Consider the following 20928-nt stretch of genomic DNA (forward strand, 5'->3'; position numbering starts at 1 on the left):
AGTCCCAGCTACTCTGGAGGCTGAGGCAGGAGAATGGCGTGAACCCGGGAGGCGGAGCTTGCAGTGAGCTGAAATCCGGCTACTGTACTCCAGCCTGGGCGACAGAGCCAGACTCCGTCTCAAAAAAAAAAAAAAAGCAATATAGCTGAACTGAGACTACTCCCCTTAGAAAGGCCTGTTTGCAAGGCTGGTCCATGGCTGGCATCTGGGAACTTGAATCTCAGGGCAGTTCTCAGCACTCCCTAAATGACAGGAGTGGCTCACCGTGCCTAAATATAGCTTATGCTAAATATCTGATTTCTTTCTGGGAGTCTGGAATTTTGATATGTGGCAGGCAAAGGGTGCCTATGTGACCAGCCCTCAGTACAAACCCTGGGCACAGTGGGGGCTTCTCTGGTAGACAACTTTTACATGTTGTAACAAGTCATTGCAGAGGAATATAAGCAAGTCCTGTGTGGCTTCATTGTGATTCTGGAGAGCTTATGCCTGGTTTCCTATGCTCTTTGGCCTATGTGCCTTTCCTTTAGTGATTTTGCTTTGTTTATTCAATCCTTTGGCTGTAATAAGTCGTAACTGTGAGTGTGACTATATGCTGAGTCTTATGAGTCCTCCTAGGAAATCATCAAACCCAGGAATGGTCTTGGGGACCTCTGACAGAGGGAATTTTAAAGAGATCATGGGGGTGTGGTCCAAGTCACAAGAAGCCATGGGCTTATGAAAAAAATATACACAATAATGGAACCTCTAAGGAATAACATCTCTCAATAAGGGTAAGCAGGATGTGGACTTGGGACAGTGGGGTGCACTGGGGAGGACACTATGCACATGTCACAGGGAAGAGAAGGGAACTACACCTATACAATCCCATGTCAACATGTACTTCTTTGGCCTGGGTTAGGGGCTTTATTTTGCCTTCTTCCAAAATGCCAGAAGACACCATGACCTCACAAGAAGTTTCTAGGATTCCTTGCCATTCAGTCTCCTCAGTGGTGCCATTACCCCAGCACCCAGGGAAGCACAGCTTCTACATGGGGAGAACAACCCTGCTGTTGGCAGCACAGGTCTGGCAAAAGGGGCACGCTTTACAAAAGTCAGTTAAATGCAAGAAATGCTAAGCGGGCATCAGCTCCACATGGATGCCAAATGCCCCCTCTTTTACTTTCTCCCTATGGTTTGCTTGGTCTTCAAAACTAAAAGATATATTAGTCAATGGGAGAAAGTGTTCTATATTACAAATGAGTTCATTTCGTTTTAAAAGAACAGCAATAGATATTGAGGAACAAGGGCATGTCTGACCACGAAACCAAGCAGTTCTTTACTTTTTGATTTACAAAGTACTTTCCTACCATCACCTCATTTGATCCTCAAAGCAATGCTAGGAGGTAGATACCACGACTTTTCTCTGCTATTCTCCATGACACCTACTCTGTTACAAGACAAGCAATGATGCTCAATGAAGACTTACTGGTTGACTGATCAGCAAGGGCCTTAGAAAAATTACTGCTTTTTAAAATTAATGATTCCTGAAGTCCGACAGTGGAAGAATAAGCTAAAAAGCAACCCAGGCATTCAATGAAATTATTAAGATCACAAATTAAGTCATTTCTATGGACTCTATAGCAGGAAATATATATATATATATATATATATATATATTTTTTTTTTTTTTTTTTTTTTTTTTTTTTTTGAGACGGAGTCTCGCTCTGTCACCCAAGCTGGAGTGCACTGGCCAGATCTCAGCTCACTGCAAGCTCCGCCTCCTGGGTTCACGCCATTCTCCTGCCTCAGCCTCCCGAGTAGCTGGGACTACAGGCGCCCGCCACCTCGCCCGGCTAGTTTTTTGTATTTTTTTAGTAGAGACGGGGTTTCACCGTGTTAGCCAGGATGGTCTCGATCTCCTGACCTTGTGATCCGCCCGCCTCGGCCCTCCCAAAGTGCTGGGATTACAGGCTTGAGCCACCGCGCCCGGCCAGGAAATATATTTTTAATGAGGAAATTGGAGCTAATATAGAGCAGCTGTCCTGTTACCCAGCAACAGAGTATTAAGGCAGATTAAATTATTAATGAAAAATATCGCGACTCAGAAATTTAACCTCTTAACATCCTCTCGTTCACTTCTCTTTAATACACAGTCTTTAAACCGATATTTTTAAAAATTCCTTCGGTCATCAAATACAGTTAACATTGATAGTTTGTTCTACTACTCACTAGCTGTGGCATCTTTAGCAAGTTATTTTACCTCTCTTTGCAACTATAAAATGAAGAGAAGAGCAAACTCATGGTGAAGGAGATTAAGTGGAGTAAGTAGAAAAAGTGCTGAGCACAGGCCAGGTGTGGTGGCTCACACCTGTAATCCCAGCACTTTGGGAGGCAGAGGTGGGCAGATCACAAAGTAAAGAGATCAAGACCATCCTGGCCAATATAGTGAAACCCCATCTCTACTGAAAAAATAGAAAAATTAGCTTGGTGTAGTGGTACACACCTGTAGTCCCAGCTATTCGGGAGGCTGAGGCAGGAAAATCACTCGAACCCGGGAGGTGGAGGTTGCAGTGAGACGAGATTGCGCCACTGCACTCCAGCCTGGGTGACAAAGCAAGACTCCATCTCAGAAAAAAAAAAAAAAAAAAAAAAAAAGTGCTGAGCACAAGGCCTGGCTTATGAGTTTTTTATAATGGTAGATATTATTTAAATGCATGAAGATAAAATCAATAAATATTTATTGAACTGATATCCAAAGTGGGTATACCTATATATATATATGCATGAGTATAGCTATACAGGTCCTTAAAATAACAACACACTTTCACACCGGTTAGGAACTTACTGCTGCCCAGAGACCCCTGTGCACCATCCATCACCCCAGCTGTCCCAGCTTTTCCCCGAAGGGAAGACTCTTTACAATTTCACTCTCAGACTTCATGCTACAATACCTAGTGTTTACACCTGGAATAGCAGAGAACCTCTGGGAAACTTATATATTGCACTTGAGCAAAGAATAAATATTGTTAACATGAGTCACTGAGAATTTGGGGGTTGTTTGTTTTGCAGCAATAGCTATTAATAATTAATACCACCATTAAGCGATTGTCAATAAGCAATTCAAGAAGCAGTGTATAAGTTACTAAAGCAATAACTTTAAAAAAAAAGGAAAACTATGTGGGAGAATACATGGAAAGAAAAGAGAAAGGAGGAAGACTAAAAGGTGTGTTAACATGGCCCAGACACTATATGCTTGCTGTCTTCACCATGCTTGGTGCCAAATGACAGAAAAACGAGGTGCAGCTGTTTCCAGGCCCAGTATGGGTTGTGTGTACTCACGTTGGTGTTGCACAGCTTGTATTGCCGATAGGCCCCGATGCATGAGATTGCTGTAGATCGGGTAGGCTGGGAGAAGCTCTGAGTTGCCCCATGAATCCCCACACCATGGTTGTTGCTTGTTTCCGGGCTGTGAAAGAGACTTGAAGCTGCAGGGAAGCCTTGATTGTGAGTCAAAGGCAGCTGGTAGATGGAGGCCTCTGCAGCCTGCAGTCCAGAGCGAGGGCCACTGTCACTTTGGTACAAAGGCCCATGTTGGGGGACCTGGTGGGCTGGTGAGCTGTAGCCATGCCTAGCAGAAGATGCCTCCTGGGACCTGGAATGCCGGGATGAGGGCTTCTGTCTCCGGAGCCTCTGTGGCGTGTGTGCAGTGTCTGTCTGCAGTGGTAAGATATATGGGGCCTTACCATACCCATACTTGCCAGGGCCGATGGGACCGCGGGTCCTGCTCCTAAAGAGAGATAGACAAGAGAGGAGATGATCAGAGTTGGATGAATTTCGTGTTAACTCAGAAGCTCTGGTCCATGGTAGAGATGACCAGGTAGGAACGGAAGCTTGGGAAAGGGTCTATGGTAGACCTGGGAAGTAGGGGGAGCACATTTTAGAAGGGACCATTGTGGAAGCTGGAACAGAGTCTCCATAAAGGCTGGAAAGTAGAATGAAAGAGGGAATCAACAGAGGACGAACAGTGGATGATGCAAGTGGTTGGAAATGAGATTAGAACAGTAAACTGTGTGGTCAGCGTGTAATTTTTATGTAAAGAGTCTGGGCATTTTTGTAGGTCACCGGGAGCCACTGAAGGGTTTTGGAGAAGTATAAATATATGATTGCAATTTCAGTCACAGTAACTTTCCTGTTCACCTTTTTTTTTTCTAATAATGTATTTTTTGCTCATTCAACTAACTGTGGTATTTCAGACCCTGTTTCCTTCACCATTCATACTCAAAGAGCTCTTTTAGGTAATGGAACTTAGATAAGCAACCAAATTCTAGTGCAGTCCTAAGGCCTCACTTGCACTGACTTTAATCCTGAAAATACTCAAGGGCATTAAACACTTGGCTCCTCCATCACTCTTGAAGCAGCCCATGCTAAGCAATGGGTAAATGGCCATCTTCACATTGGTTTAGAAGAAGAATTGTCTTGGGTCACACAAAAAATACACTAGCAACAGCTGATGAGCTAAAAACATATATTGCAAAAAAAATCTCATGATATTTCAAGAAAGTTTAGGAATTTGTGTTGGGCTGCATTCAAAGCCATCCTGGACCACATGAGGCCCATGGGCCGTGGGTTGGACATGCCTGGTTTAGATCTTTAGATTTTTGTAAAGACCCACTGCCCTGTGGTGGGATGGGGCGGGGGGAATGGGCAGGACAGGGTAGAAGCCCTGATTTGTAGCATTTGCCCACTCCTATGGTGTAAATACTTCCAACATGGCTGATATCAAGCTACCAATGTGAAGACACATTGAGCTCTGGTGAGCAGGTAAAAACCAGCTCCAGAACACCACTGCATGTATACTTATTGTGCAACTATTCAAAAATTAATCATCCATAGTTTTCAAGACCCCAACCTTACAAATGAAAGCAACTAGATCACAATGCAGGGTGGGGTAAGGGCCTTAGAGGCCATGCAATAAATGTTGCTTTGGGAAATTCTGGGGTAAGAAAAAGCACTTCTGTCTGGAGGGATCAGAAAAGATTTCACCTTCACTGGCATTAGAGTTGAGGAGCGCAGGTTCCAAATCTCTGTGGAAGGACTTAAGTAAGTGAACTAACTCTTACTTACTTTTAAGATGACTGAGCTGGATTAAATGACCGCCAAGGTCGCTCCAACTCTAAAATTATACGCTTCCATAATAATTAATTCTACATTTACGTAAAATTGGAAATGTGCCCAAGGGTTTCTGCAGGATGGCCCCATTAAAATAAGCACATTAAAATAGCAATCAAGGTGAAACATTGATTTCTGCCCTCATGAGAAAATTCTTTCTTCACTCTCCACATAATCACTGAACATAAAATTTAATAGACCACAACTAATTATTAACATCTTTATTACTAATTGCACCTTCATTCTTAGCTGATACAGAATTAAACCACGCCACAGTGTTTCTTTTGCATTTAGGTCTTTCTCAATTAATCTTGGCAACACTTGGGACTCTGTTAATGATGGGGGCTTTAAGAGATGCAATTAAGTTAGTCATATATATGTATATGTGTGTGTGTGTATATATATACACACACACACACATATATATATATAAAACTTGGATGTAATTTGCCTTTTTCTTTCTTGTGGCAGGCCAGGTAAAATGAATTACATCATGCAAAGGCAAAGGAAAGAATTTCTGCCTATATGTGTGTTTTTTTAAGATCTGAAAGTCTACCAAAAAATTCTAGCTTCAAAGTAAGTACTGGATGGAGACCCTAGCTGAAGGTAACAGAGAAATGGACATGTGGAATAGCACTTCTCAAACTTGAGTGTTCACAGGCATCACCTGGGATCTTGTTAAGCTGCAAATTCTGGATCTAGGACATCTAGGGTGCGGCCTGAGAGTCTGCATTTCCAACAAGCTCCCGGGAGATGCCAATGCTGCTGGTCCACAGACCCACAGCTTTGATAATCAGTCATAGAATAAAATAGAAATTCCAAACAAAAGGGCGAAAATTCAACACTGCAATTGATCGTTTTTAATGAAGGAAAAATGGCAATGAAATCCAAACCAAAAACCTCTGAGTTGGAGGCAGATACAAAAGATCTGCTGGCCCGGGACAGGCTGCCCTGCTGGAGCTCACTCAGTGAGCACTGATGAACCAAAACTGACTTTAGCTTCCTCTTGGGGAGCAGAAGAAGAACCTGCTGTTGGCTGATGACTTGTGTAAGCATCTTCCCAAAGGCTGCCATCACCCCTGAGGGGAGTAACATATACAAGCACCAATGTATATTTTTGTATTCATATTGCCTTGTGGGAAGCTCTGCCTAAATTGGAGAACCATTCAAAACCCACTGACACAGCAACATCATTGGAAAGGTGATGAAACGAATGCAAATGCCCAGTTAATTCTAAAAGACCAAAGAGAATGAGCAACCAAATCGGGTGTGTTTATGAGAGATCTGATTTCTGAGTATTTGACTCAGAACATTTGGACAAGTGGCGGATTCATTCGGGCTTGGCCAGGAGAACGTTTGTTTTCCTTACAGCTGGTCGGAGCTAATAATCCTGATGGGTCTGAATGGCCTCTTCTCCAACAGGACAGAGTCCATCTGGCCGCTTGCAGGGGGGCCTCCACGGAACTGGGCAGATTTATGCAGAGTTGTGATAATAAGTACAGATGTGGCGATGGGATCCGTGTGGCCAGTAAACTCCTCCAGGAGAATCATGTGGTAGGTGCCTGGGGGAGCTGCTAAGTAGTTCTGCTTGGTCTCCCCAGCACCCATCTCTGGGATTTTACTTTGGCTCCACTTGTCAAAGCACTGGCTAATTTCTGAAAGTTATGTCTTGAGAAAGAAATGGAAAAGGCACAGTTTGCAGACCAGAGATGTGGGAGTCAGCGTAGGCTAGCGGTTCACCACATGGACCCTGAGGCCAGCTTTCTGGGGTTTGAATCCCAGCTCTGCTACTTGCTAGTTTGAAAACTTCGGGTAAGTTACCCAATGTTTGTATGCCTCAGTTTTTTCAAACAGGACCAGGATTAAGATGAGGCCAGTGAAGCACCTAGGATGCAATATTTAAAGAGATAACAGTCAGGGTCATGGAAGTGCTGGTAGGAACCTGAGAGTAATGTCTTCTTAAATGTTGCCCCCTAAGAACCTCTCTAGCTGTACTCCAAGCCCAGTTCTGGCCTTGTATTCATTTACAAATAAACACAATAATAGTATCTTTGTTACGGATAGTTGCAAAGATTAAATGACTTTAGAGCAAAATACCTAATGCTTCACACAGAGTATGCATCATACAAGTATTTGCCTTTATGTAAGAAAACCTCTAGTTTGGCTATTTAATAGCTCTACCAACTTTGGCAAATAATGCACCTTCAGTTTTCTTACCTGTAAAATGAGAGTATGACCATTTCACATTCACTAGGATGGCTATACTCAAAAAAGACAGATAATAGTGTGTTGGGAAAGATAAATTGGTAACCTCATATATTCCCAGTGGGCAGGTAAAATGGCATAGTCACTTTGGAAAACTACCTGCAAGCTCCTCAAAATACTAAATGTAGTGCTACCACAGGACCTAGCAATTCCAGTCCTATGCCCAAGAGAAATGAAAACATACATTTATATATAAACTTATACATGAATGTTCATAGTTACCTTATTCATAATAGCCAAACTGCAGAAACAACCCAAATGCCTATCAACTGATGTATAGATAAATAAAACATTGGTATATCTATAGAGTGGATTATTATTCAGCCATAAGAGAGGTGAAGTGCTGATATATACCGTAACACAGATAAACCTGCAAAACATTCTAAGTGAAAGAAGCCAGACACATATGATTCCATTTCTATATAATGTCCAGAACAGGCAAATCCATAGAGACAGAGAGTGGTTTCCAGGGGTTGGGGAGAGAGGGGAAAAGAGAGCGACTGCCAAAGGGATGGAGTGTCTTTTTAGGATGATGGAACTGTTCTGCAATTAGATAGTCATGATAGTCACGCAATCTTGTAAATATACCAAAACTACTGAGTTATATAGTATTTTTAAATGATGAATTTTATGGTATGTAAGTTATATCTCCATAAAGCTTTTTTAATGAAAGCGTGTTTACTTACAAGGATGTTGTAAAGTCAAATCGAAGTTACTGATAGAAATGCATTTTTTTAATCTGAAAGCAATTTTTAATCATTTGTTTCAACAATATTTAACAAACCTTCATTGAGCAACTTCTATGAGCGCCTATTGAGCATCGTGTGTGATTTTTTTTTTCTACTTGTTCCTGTTGTTCCAGCCCTGACAACATAAGTAAATGGAACTTACCCCCCGCCCCCACCCCAACATAAAGTAGGGTTCTATGAGAAGAACATGACAGTGCACAGTAAGGGTTCTAAGACCAGGTTCCAGGCTCAGTTCATCCAATGGGTGTCTGGGAAAATTGCTGTTGCTTTAATAGTCGTTGAGATAATGGCTGCAAACAGCATGCTTTCCTTACAACAGGCTGGCTGCCATCCAGGGCTAATGCGTGATCTTCCACAGCTCCACAAAATTAATGCTAAGCAGTCAGTGTGATGACTCAAGCAAAGTCACTCCATCCAGTCTCCCTTCCTACACACTCACCCTGGAGATGTGTCATCTGCAATCATCACCTGGAACTGACAACTCCCACCTTTCTGTTTCCTGCCGAGATCCCTCTCCTGAGCATCAACCCCATGTGCCTAGCTAACCTCCAGACTAGAGCCTGAAGAGCGCACATAAGTTACCCGGGGGTCCCATTAAAATCCAGCTTCTGCTTCAGTGGGTCTGGGGTAGGCCTCTGGTTCATTTGTAACAAGCTCCCAGGTGAAGCCGATGCAGTAGGTCCTGGGACTCCACTTTGCTAGCTCCACGCGTCACTTCAAAGTCAACACACTCAAGTCTGAATTGACCATCTTTCCTCCACAAAACTGATGCCCCCCTAGCTCTTCCCATATTCTCTATCTCAGTAGTCCTTAAACTTGAACAAGCATCAGACTCAGCTAGAAGACTTGTTACAATAGACTGTGAAGCCTCACCTGCAAAAACTCCGATTCAAGAGGTCTAGGGCAGGGACTGAGAATCTGCATTTTGAACAAGTTCTCAGGTGATGCCGATGCTCTTGGTCTGTGGGCCACAGCGAGAACCGCTGCTCTGTCTTACTCCCAAGTACCACCATCCCCTGAAGACGGCTGGCTCTTCCACTCACCCCTTATCTCTGCATTCCATCCAAACTCCTTGGCTTACCCACTCAACCTATACAGCCTGGCTCCTGCGGTATCTCTTGTCAGCCCTGGCCCCGCATGGACCACCCACACCACACTCCTTGCAGCTCCTCAGTAGGCCAATGGACTTTATTCTCCATGCTTTGACCTATGCTGTTTCCTCCTCAACTGCTTTCTCCAGCACCATTTCCCAAAATAATGACCTAGTCACCCTTCAGGACTCAGCTGACACATTTTGGTGTCAGTGAAGTTTTTCCTGATCCAAACCGCCCTCCAACCCTCTCCTTCAAAGAATCAATGCCCTTCTCTTTTGTCCTTCCACTGGGCTTCATGTAACTGTCACAGCACAATCTTTTATTATGCTTATTGTTTGCATATCTGCCTCAGTTTACCAGACTGCAGGCTCCTTCAGGGCAGGGACTATGTCTTATTTCTTATATCCCTATAGCCTACTACAATAACTAGCACATAATAGGTGCTCAGTTAATGGACCCTAGAAAAGCTGACATAACAAACGAATGGCTCAAACCACTACTGCCAAAGCGAGAAAAATCTCCCCTCAGCATTATTGTGCCTGTTTAGTTTCTGTTATACGAAATATTACATCTTATTAAAAGACTGTTAAATTATTACGGCCCTGAGGACAAAGCCACCTCCTTCTATGTAGAAATAAAACTCTCATTTATTGTGTGAAAGCATTTCTGGTATCAAACACCTAGAGAAGAGACAGGTCCTTAGAATGGAGGGGGACCCAGCAGAGGCTAAGACTCAGCCTTCATTTTCAAAAGGAGTAAAGAATTAAGAGCTTAAGAGCTGTCACAGCTGGAAAGCCACCCAGGCAAAGCTGTCAGCAGCCTGCAGCTAGAGGGGGGCTTCCTACCTCTCAGTTTCCAGGACAGAGGGGAGTGGGCAGAGTGACAGCCCTGCCCTCCACAGCCAGGCTGTTTGTATCTCTTAGGCTCTCCATGTTTATTTCCATCTTGTTTTCCCTTAGAGCCCAGTCAAGTTCCTTTGAGGGGCCCTGCCTCTCTCAGCTGGCTAACATGAACCCCACATGGACCACAGCATCCTACAGAGCAGCAGCCCCAGGGACTGCCCTCGAGGAACCAGAGGAGTGGAGCCCGAGAAACCCATGGGAAAGCGGAACTCCACGAAAGACGGGCAATGAGGCTGGCCACCCCGCTCGCGTGGGAAGTCTCCTTGCGTTGCTTAACCTTGGAGGTCCTGAGTTGTATAGCATTAAGAGCAGTGGCATTTCAGCCAGCATGGTGGCTCACACCTGTAATCCCAGCACTTTCGGAGGCTGAGGCGGGCCTCAGCTTAAGATCACTTAAGGCCAGGAGTTCCAGAGTTCCAGACCAGCCTGGCCAACATGGCAAAACCCCACCTCTACTAAAAATACAAAAAATTAGCCAGGCATGATGGGTGCACACCTGTGGTCCCAGCTACTCAGGAGGCTGAGGCACAAGATTTGCTTGAACTGAGAGGCGGAGGTGGCAGTGAGCTGAGATCATGCCACTGCACGCCAGCCTGGGAAACAGAGCAAGACCCAGTCTCCAAAAAAAAAAAAAAAAAGAGAGCGAGGTGGCATTACTTGCATCTTGGTACCTAAGTTGAGCTGCTACATAAACAGAAATAAATTCTTCCATAGGGAAGATGGGAAGGAAGCTCATGAGATGGAAGACTATTTATTGTTGGAGAAAGCTGTTAAGTTAGCAGGGAATCTAAGTCCCCGTACTAGATTCTGCAGAGAAAATCTAAGATACTACTGGATTTTACTATGTCTAATGAATAATGTCCATGTGGCTTAAAGAGAGCCTTTATGCCACATTTGCATTTGAACTGTGACTATATAGCAAGGCTAAACTCCCAAGGCAAAGTTTTGGGGCAAATTTCCTGGAGACTTAGTATCACAGGGTCCTGGTTACAAATGTGGAGGTACTGCATGTGAGGGCTGCCTCAGTGCCAGCCTCCGAAATGTGGACAGACACTCCTCTATTTCTCCTGGCATTGAGACAAAGCATTGGCACTTTAAGCTAGGAGAAGGAGGAGGGAGATGTAATTCACAATGACTATCAAGTGAAATGCTTTTTGCCAAAATATTTTAGTATGACCACATGTATCTTTTCAAACGATTTTTATAGACATCAAAACAATACTAGGTGGTAGAAATTATACCTAGGAATTATCCTTCTCAAGTGCTTATAAGAGCACACAGAGACGTGAGTGTGGGGATCCTCACCGCAGCCCTGGGGAGCTGGCAGGACACCTGAAACCACAGCAGGACAGTGATCTGAGGAACTGGCCAGTGCACTTCAGTCGTTCCTTCTTTCCACACAGTTCTTCTAGAATGAGACTGAAGATTATAGCTCCAGAGAAAGGAAGAGTCAAAGATCAGAATGAGAAAAGGTTTCTTTTTTTTTTTTTTTTGAGACAGAGTTTCACTCATGTTGCCCAGGCTGTAGTGCAATGGTGTGATCTTGGCTCACTGCAACCTCCACCTCCCAGGTCCCGGGACAAGCAGTTCTCCTGCCCAGCCTCCTGATTTGCTGGAATTACAGGCACGTGCCACCACACGCAGCTAATTTTTGTATTTTTAGTAGAGACGGGGTTTCACCATGTTGGCCAGGCTGGTCTCGAACTCCTGACCTCATGATCCGCCTGCCTCAGCCTCCCAAAGTGCTAGGATTACAGGCGTGAGCCACCATGCCCAGTGAAAAGGTTTCTTTAAATTGGAAAAACTGAGCTTTATCCGTCAAGAGCCAACTGGAGCACAGCAGGCAGATGTAGAGCTTATACTACAGACTATGAAGAAGTGTTATCACCTTGAAATAACCTTTCTGAATCCAAAGAAATTAAGAGTTTGACTAGCAGGCTGGGTGTGGTGGCTCACACCTGTAATCCCAGGACTTTGGGAGGCCGAAAGCAGGTGGATCACCTGAGGTCAGGAGTTCAAGACCAGCCTGGCCAACATGGTGAAACCCCATCTCTACTAAAAATACAAAAACTAGTTGGGCGTGGTGGGTATATGCCTGTGGCTGAGGCACAAGAATGGCTTGAATCGGGAAGTGGAGGTTGCAGTGAGCCAAGATCACACCACTGCACTCCAGCCTGGGCAAGTGGAGAGTTTGACTAGCAGGCAGGTGAGGGAGGAACCAAAAGGCAGTATTCAGAGATTATGACAGAATGCAGTGGCCTGGGCTGGGGAGCAATAGAAATCCCAGATGTGTTTAGGGGCCTGAGAACAGAAGGGACTTGCACGCTTTATGGGGAAGCCAGTGTTCAACATGGCACCTGACTAGGATGTGGGAGGGAGGCGTCAAGGTGGAGGGGCCCACCTGAGAGTGGGTGGGCCACCCCTTTGTGGTTCCACAGAGTATGTGGCCCTTGGTGACAGAAGGCCAGGAGGGTATATGCAGATATTTCAGCAGAAGCCACAGCAAGGGTGGAAGGTGAAGCTTGAAGCATGCCCAACAGCTTGCTTCCTTTGCCAAGCCTGCACAGGTGCCCCTCACCTGGGGATCCAGGTCACACCTCCTGGGAAGAGGAGAGGAGAGAGTCCTAACTGAGTTGAGCATAAACCCTGAATTGATCATGCTTAATACGGAGTGTCTGAGCATCTGAGTCTCCTGGAATTGGCAAAGTTTTCCTTCAGCAATAGAAGCAGAGGCTCATGAACCACATTTAGTTATAGAAAAATAAATTGTGTTCTGCATACCTGAGTGGTGGTTGTAAATTGTAAATGTGAAAGACAATCTAAGTATCCTTAAACAGGAAAATAAGGAGCTAGCTCAATTATGGCGCATTCAGATACTGGAGTACCATGCAGCTGTTTAAAAGAATGAGGCAGCTGTGTATATACTGATATAGAAAGATCTCAAAAACATAGTTAAGTGAAAAAGAATAAGACAGTAAATATACTAAGCTGAGGACACTAAACATGCTTTCATTTGCATGTGTTTTTTTTTTTTAAGAAAAAATGTACACAGTATATAAAAAATGTACAAAATATATACAGAATATATTTCCGAATTGATCAAAAGGAAACTCTGGGCAATGATTTCCCCTGGGCAGCAGACCCAGTGAGGTGGAGTTGAAGCAGACTCATTTGTCATTTCTTACCCTTTCATGCTGCTGTGTAAGCACTGTCAAAAAGAGAAACCAAATCAGTAATCTTAATGCGTAAACATGCAGACATTTCAATTTGGACATAAAATGCCCACTTATAAATATACTGTAAGCCCCAAAGACCAGAGGGACAGAAATAGCTCAGGGACAAAATATTCCTCTGAACTATCTCCATCAAGAACAGAAAAGTCACATACTCCCAGAAATATTTTAGATCAGCACAGACCAGCATCAAGCTCATGCCGAGACAGAAGCTTCTTAAGAGTCTGAATATGCTTGGATCTCATAGCCTGTGGGAAGAACAACAATGACTCTACGATATCTAGTCTAATCTTTTCAATGATGACAAACACCCCGTGCATATTCCTAGTGTGGCCAACAACATCCCCACCTGTCAGGTACCCAAGTAAGGAACCTCACACACTTCTGACTTCCCTCTCCACTGGATTTGTCTTTCTAAGCACAGCCCTGGTCATTACTCTCTATTTGAAAGACCCACCTGGCTCATCTCTGCCGAGAACATAAAGTTCAAACCTAGACAGTTTTAGGGCACATTTGGTTTGATATCACATTCCATCCTTCATCATCTGGTTTCAGTCTGTCTTCCCAGATTCAACTCCAGTCTTCATCTCCCTCCCCTGTATCCTGCCCACAATCCTACACTTTCCAACCATCACTAATGACTCACCATTTCCCAAACACACAGGGCTCTTGTGCTGCAAGACTCCCTCCTGGAACCCTACCCTACCTACTTCTGTACTTCCAGGCCCAACATAAACACTAGCGCCCATGTGCTCTCCCCACTGTTAGTACTCTCGGGGGCAGTCTGCTCACCCCTTTGCCACATTAGCACTGTACTAGTAAGCTTCATTCTCCAGGGCTACGCTCCCTGTTTCTTATTGGTGTGTGCCTGATCCCTGAGACTAGCTCTGAGTCTGACATAGAGGCATCCCAGGAATGTATGCTTAAGTGACACACGGGTGGGCCCAGAGCCTCGTTGCTCAGCATCTCTAACGAATGGGTCAATAAAGGCTACTGCTTTGGATTAATTCAAATCAGTAGACAAAAAGGCTAGGAGTTTCCATACGCAAGAAGTCAAGGCATCCCCACACATCTGGGTGGGAATTAAAGGGAGCTAGGAAAATTAGATCAGTAGCCAGTGGCTACCTAGAGCGACCTGAGAGCTGAAACTAAAGGGAGGAAAAATGGGAGGGAGCAGCAGCTGAGGACCAGAAACGTGTGTGTTCACCAAGGAGCCGCTTGAGCCAAGGCAAGCTGGGCGGAAGGGAGCGTGCAGCCTCGAGCTGGAAAGAGAGCCCTGTTTTCCTAAAACCCGCCCTGTTCCACTAGATCACCTGCCAAAGGGAGAAAGGATATCATGTGCTAAGTTCAAAGAGGCTGCGAGCAAATGGTTTAGGTTGAGTGCAGATGTCTTCTTAAAAGTTCTAAGACTGAAATTCCTGCCAGGGCTGTTCTGGGTAATAAATTACCTGGTGTCTACAGAAGATAAGAGGTGAAACTCTGACCACTTAGGGAAATAAAAATTAAGATGACGAAAACGAAAGCTTCCCTGGTTGCCTACTGTGCAGCACACAGTGTCACGCACGTTAGCTGCAGGTTTGACCAGATCTGCTGCTGCTGCTCCCCACAAGGTGCTGATCTGAGTCTAAAGCCAGCATGAGAATCAGCCGACAGGTTCGCTCTGAGTCTTTAGGAAAGAAGGACCCCACAGGCTTATGGGAGATATGGCCACAGGGAGGAATGACAAATGTGTTCCAATAAAGTGAAAAGAAAGAGGTCTTTTCACAGATGGATTCAGGAGCTCTTCCAGAATCAAGAGGCAAGCCACCTAGGCAGAGAAAGCAGAAAGGTGGTTTTAGAGCCACTTAGATGTTTAAAGGCTTTTTTTGCACCAGGAGGTCAAGCCTCTAGAAGACCCTATCCTCAGTGACCCACCCATCAGCCTCCCAGGATGTGAGTTCCATGGGGGTGTCCCCCAACACCAGCTGCCAAAATAAAACAGAGCAGCAACCTTAAGAGTAAAGAACTCAGACCTTCTGGGGGAAATGACCCTAGGAGATGATTTAGACTCACACCCCTAGATACTGCCATCAGGTGGCTTCTCTTCTTCTAGGATTGTGTTTGAAAATCAGCCAAGTTTCCGGAAGAACAAGCCAACCACAGTGCTCACGGGTGCTGCTGTGCATCAGAGTGATCTGGGTTTCCAGAACTGACCTTCAGGTGCCTTATTCAGTGTGGGCCCAGAGGAGCGGAATAAGGACAAGTGAGTGGGTGTTCAAGGGAACCAATTTTAGTGCCACAGAAATCAATGGTGGAGAGGCTGCAAGGATGTCACCTACAGTTGAGCAGATTACTCACTGCACAATGACAACTGGGAGTTGAAATCCAGTGTGTCCTCCCAGCAGGGAGATGAATCTGACCAGAGGAAGAGGCATCTTTTTGGATTCGCACAAAGGTAAGAAATGAATCAGTGGAAGTTTCCAGCTAAGGCTAAGAGAATATTAGATAGCTCAGAGCAAAGATGATTTTCTTACCCTATTTTGTGCTGGGCAAGACATCTCTGAAGGTGAAGAGAGTACGAGACAAACAGGGACAGAGGTGGTAACATGGGATGGTAGAAAGAGCCCAGGTATTCCATCAGACAGGCCAAATTAGCCACTAATTACCTGTGTCACTGTGGGCAAGTCATTCCACACCCTCTCTCCAGCAGTAAAATGGAGAAAACAATGCCTCCCACCCTTGGCTGCTGTGCAGATAAACACAATGATTCAGGGAAAGCGCCGAGCACAGGGCTTGGCCCTCAGTGGATGCTCTGTAAATGGTAGTTACCGTGATGGCTGCATTGCCCTGAAGGTAAAAAACACAGAGCCTCCAATGTGATATGTGAGAACTGTTGCAGGGGCAGGTAGCCAAACATGAGACTGAGGAGTACGGAGGCGGTTTTGCATGAAAGAACAGTAAATGCATTCATTTCTCCAGCGTAACTAAGAGAAGCCCTCTTAGGAGTCATGCCTGTTGTTAGTATGGGTTGTAATCTGAACCTGAGTGGCCCTCCAGGACTACGGGGGTTAGAGGAGACTAAATGAGTTTACCTGTGGGGCCCAGTGCCTGGCCAGAGCAGGTGCTAAGCAAATGCGAGCTCCTATCCCCTCTCTCCCAGGGACTGTCAAACAGTGCCTTCTGCCCTAGAGGCTGACCCCCAGCAGGTTGAAGGAACCTGAAGAACTATTTTCAGCAGTAATTTCTGCTGAATACATTAATACAACAGCAATAATGATTATAACACAACTATACTTCTTGAGCATCTTTTATGTGAAAGGCTCGTGGAGGAAGCAATGGTATTTCTCTCATATTCTGGATGTTTCTCCCAGTCTGAATTTCTATATCACTGCCTATGTACCCACTTACTCTATATCACTTCTATTTCTTTCTTTATTATAGGTATGAAGCATCTCAAGTATAACTATCAATAATGATAATAAGAAGAGGCAAAGCTTTCTTCCTTGCATTAAAAGTTATTTAGGTGCAAGTCTGTCACCTTCAGTTAATTAAAGCCAGGAGAGAACTGTACTCGAGTTTACCCATCCCTAAAAATACTTAGCACAGTGTGTAGTCAGCCATATCCATGAGTTCCGCATCTGTGGATTCAACCAACTGTGGATCAAAAATATTGTGAAAAAACATGGATGGTTGCCTCAATATTGAACATACATAGACTCTTTTCTTGTCATTATTCCCTAAACAATACAGCACAACTATTTACAAAGTATTTACATTGTATTAGTATCATATATAATTGAGGAATGATTTAAAGTATAGGAGGATGTGTGTAGGTTATATGCAAATACTACACCATCTTATAAAAGGGGCTTGTACATCCTCAGATTTTGGTATCTGCAGGGGAGTCCTGGAATCAACATCAATCCCCACTGGACACCAAGGGACAAATGTATTTAAATAATACATTGTGTATGTAGATGGCTATGCTGTATCAAACACCTGCTAAATGCATTATGTGTGTAATCCCATTTAACCAACACTGTAAACAGCCAAGTAGGCCATTACTTTATTTTACAGATGAGGAAACTGAGTCTAAGAGACATTGAAGAACCTGTCCAAGCTAGTAAGTAAGTCTGTGTGAACAGATATTAACAAATGTGACTGAATGAATAAAAGCAAGCCTCTAAAGAGCTTAACAATTGCAATACAGCACAGCTTTTAAATACCAAATTCCCATTCACAGAGGATTACAGGGATGGACTATTTCAAGTAAGGACTTACTGTAAATGGGAAAAATTATTGTTTCCCCCCAAATCAAGAAAAGAAACGTTCTCAGCAGTAGCCCACAATGAACTGTGGTCCAATCACTGAGGAAAAGGGCAATCTTAATTGCTACTGGATCCATGTGGCCCATAGGAGAACCCAATGCTTCTGCATGAAAAAAGATTCATGAGGGAAGATAAAATACATTGTGTGCTTGGAAGCTAAACCGTAAGTGGGGAAAGGAAGGCTCTGAGGCAAGGCCTGACCTGGCATAAGGGTGAGAATGGAGTTGGGAGCAGGAAGGCAGAATAACTCTGTGTTACAAGCTGGGCCTTAAAGCCAGGTTCTCTGGTCTAAATTCCTGCTCTGCAGCCTACTAGCTACTAGCTCTAGGACCCAGAGCTCATCATATTGTCGCTATAAGCACAGAATTCTTCTCATGTTACACAAGACACACTAAAGATAGTTTATGCATAAGGGTCCTATGAGGTTTAGCTCAGAGCCTCCTACAGTGCACTAGTTTCTGTAGCTGCTGTAACAGGGTACCACAAACTTGGTGATTTAAAACAATAGAAATCTATTCTTTTACAGCTCTGGAGGCCGGAAGTTTGAAATCAGCATCACTAGGCTGAAATCTAGGTGGCAGCAGGGCTGTGCTCCTTTCAGAGGCTGTAGAGGAGGATCTGTTTCCTGGCCTCTTCCAGCTTCTGGTGGCTGCCAGCATGCCTTGGCTGTGGCTATATCATTATAGTCTTCAAGAGCTGCATCTTCAAGTCTCTCTCTATTCTGTCTTCAAATCAGCCTCCTCATTGCGTGCCTACATATTACATCTCCCTCTGCTTGTCTCTTATAAGGACATTCATAATTGCACATAGAACTCACCTGAATAATCCAGAATACTCTCCCCATCTCAAGATACTTAATCACATCTGCAAAGACCCTTTTTCCAAATAAATTAGCATTTACAGGCTCCAGGACTAGGAGCTGCTATCTTTGAGGACTGAGTGGGAGAGGGCAGGGAATTATTCAGCCTACTACAGAGGAAACCATCGATAAACATCAGCTGTCATTGCTCTTGTTACTATTAATAGAAATGAGACAAAAGGACTACACATCCAGAAAAGGGCTTATGGATTGACAAGCAAGTGAGGACCTAAAAAGTCCTTGAGGGATGTGAGCGCTTTATCCTGAGAACCAACAGGGAGACCATGTGTATTACAGGTCAACCACAGCAAGTGTCCCCTAAACCTCATGTAAATTACCTGTGTCCACACTGTGGGCTCAGGGTGGCAATAAGAAGAGCAAGGATGTTACGGTCAGGGAACCCTGCACTCAAATCCCATTCCGTTCCTTCCTGGAGCAGGTTGCTGGGGACTTCTTTACCTCAGTTCAGTGTCCTCTGTAAACTGGAGCTGGCTGAGGTTCAACTAGTACATGTCAATGATGTGGCACATAGTAGGTCCTGCAAAAATGGCTGTGATTACTATGACTGAATCGACAACACGTGCAGGCTCCTGCAGGTAGGATGAGCAAAGGAAACAACAGTAACCCCCACATGCGGGAAACTCCTTCCTCCCATCCTTATATGAAGGCATCGCAGACAGGCACCAGGTGTGCACTGGAGTAAAAGCCTTAGTGGATTCCAGATGCAGAACTGAGACCCTAGTTCTGGGACACACAAATTGTAGTCAGGCTTTTTCCATAGCCCATCGCATCTTTCTTCTGGAAACGGAGTTATGAAGGCCTTGGAGAAAGTTCAATGCAGCATTCTTATGGCGAATGTGATCTTTGTTCTGATAACTAATGAAATACTTCTGACACTTAATGAAATACTGCAATAAATGAACAAGGGCTCTTTGAAGCCTTGTCTGAGATCAGAGTAACTCAAGCTTAAAATCTGGCTCCAATCCTTCCTAACCTACAGGCAGAAATGTACATACCATCAGGCCTAGCTCTGCTACAAACTCTGTTACTGAAAAGGGCTAAGGTTTCTGATTTAGAATCAAAGCATATTAGAACACCGTTTATCTGCTTAACATCAACAGGTAACTTCTTGTCAAACAATTCAGGGACTAAGTGCTATTCCTGCTTCGGAAGGTAAAAAAACAAAAATTCCCTTGAAGTAGGAAAACGAAAAATGCCAAAAACAAAGAGTATACATTTCAAACACTTGTATCCACTTTCTCTCCTGACTACCCAGGATGGCCAGGGAGGTTTTCCAAGGAGAAACACAGATAAGGCCAAAGATTTCCCTTCTTGCTATGTGGTTTCTGCCCCCCTGTAGGTAACAAGACTCCCTGGGTATGGACTTAAGGTCAGGAAATCAGCATGTGGCTTTGTGAAGTTTAATTAGCAGCAAGTTTTCCTATCCAGCATCATGAAGAGGCCCAGTCAGCTCTAGGATCCCCCAGGAAAGAAACAAAATGTTGCTCCAAAGTTATTACCGATGAAGTGCAAGTAGCCTCCACAAAGCACACGAAAGGAGGAGCTGAAAAAACAAATGATTCCTACCTGCAGCCAGGGACAGTTTCCAGGGGAGGTGGGAATGTGTGGGTAAAACTTGTGATCCAGGCCTGATGCAGGCTGACCTGTTTCAAAACGAATGAACCTTTCAAACACACACACATACATCCATGTGTGCACATGCAAACACACACACACGTGCTCCTGCACACACATGAACATGGACACACAGACAACAAATTACAGAAAGGGATACACGTCTCTAAATCCCAAAAATTACCTAGTCAATGGTAATAAAACAATCAAGCCATGTTGTTTTTGAATAGTGTCTTAGGTTTTTCGAAGTACTTTTACAGCTGTTACCTCATTTGACCCTCACAAGCCTTGTGTGGTAGCCAGAGGACATATAATTATTCATATTTTATAGATTACATTGTGATTCCCATAGGTCACCCAGTTAGCAGATGATGGAGCTGAGACAGGAAGTGGGGTCTAATGATTCCCAGCCCAGGGGTTTCTATAAGGCACGAAATAGTGATCCCGTCCATGGAAGGGGGCTGTCCAAGAGACTAGCAAAAGGAGGACAGATGTGTGAACAACACTTTTAAGAAAAACTCATGAGACAAAAGTCTGAATGGAGGAATTTGAAGAGGTACAATGTCAGTGCATCTACAGAGAAAAACCATCACATTCCAGAAGCATGTTTGGAAAGGTGTTTGAGGCCCAGCACGGTAGCTCACGCCTGTAATCCCAATACTCTGGGAGGCCCAGACAAGCAGATCACTTGAGGTCAGGAGTTCGAGACCAACCTGGCCAACATGGTGAAACCCTG

General features: G+C 44.4%; 1 protein-coding gene across 2 annotated transcripts in view; it reads right to left on the bottom strand.

Moving 5' to 3' along the window:
- The window catches only part of THSD4 (thrombospondin type 1 domain containing 4), a 702136-nt gene that overhangs the window by 573895 nt on the left and 107313 nt on the right, over positions 1-20928 (bottom strand). For both annotated transcript variants that reach the window (XM_030929758.1, XM_030929757.1), the window contains exon 5: positions 3319-3766. In XM_030929758.1, the coding sequence (XP_030785618.1) occupies positions 3319-3766 (448 nt within the window). The remainder of the gene's footprint in view (positions 1-3318; positions 3767-20928) is intronic.

The sequence above is a fragment of the Rhinopithecus roxellana genome, chromosome 5 (genome assembly GCF_007565055.1).
Source record: "Rhinopithecus roxellana isolate Shanxi Qingling chromosome 5, ASM756505v1, whole genome shotgun sequence".
Lineage (NCBI taxonomy): Eukaryota > Metazoa > Chordata > Mammalia > Primates > Cercopithecidae > Rhinopithecus > Rhinopithecus roxellana.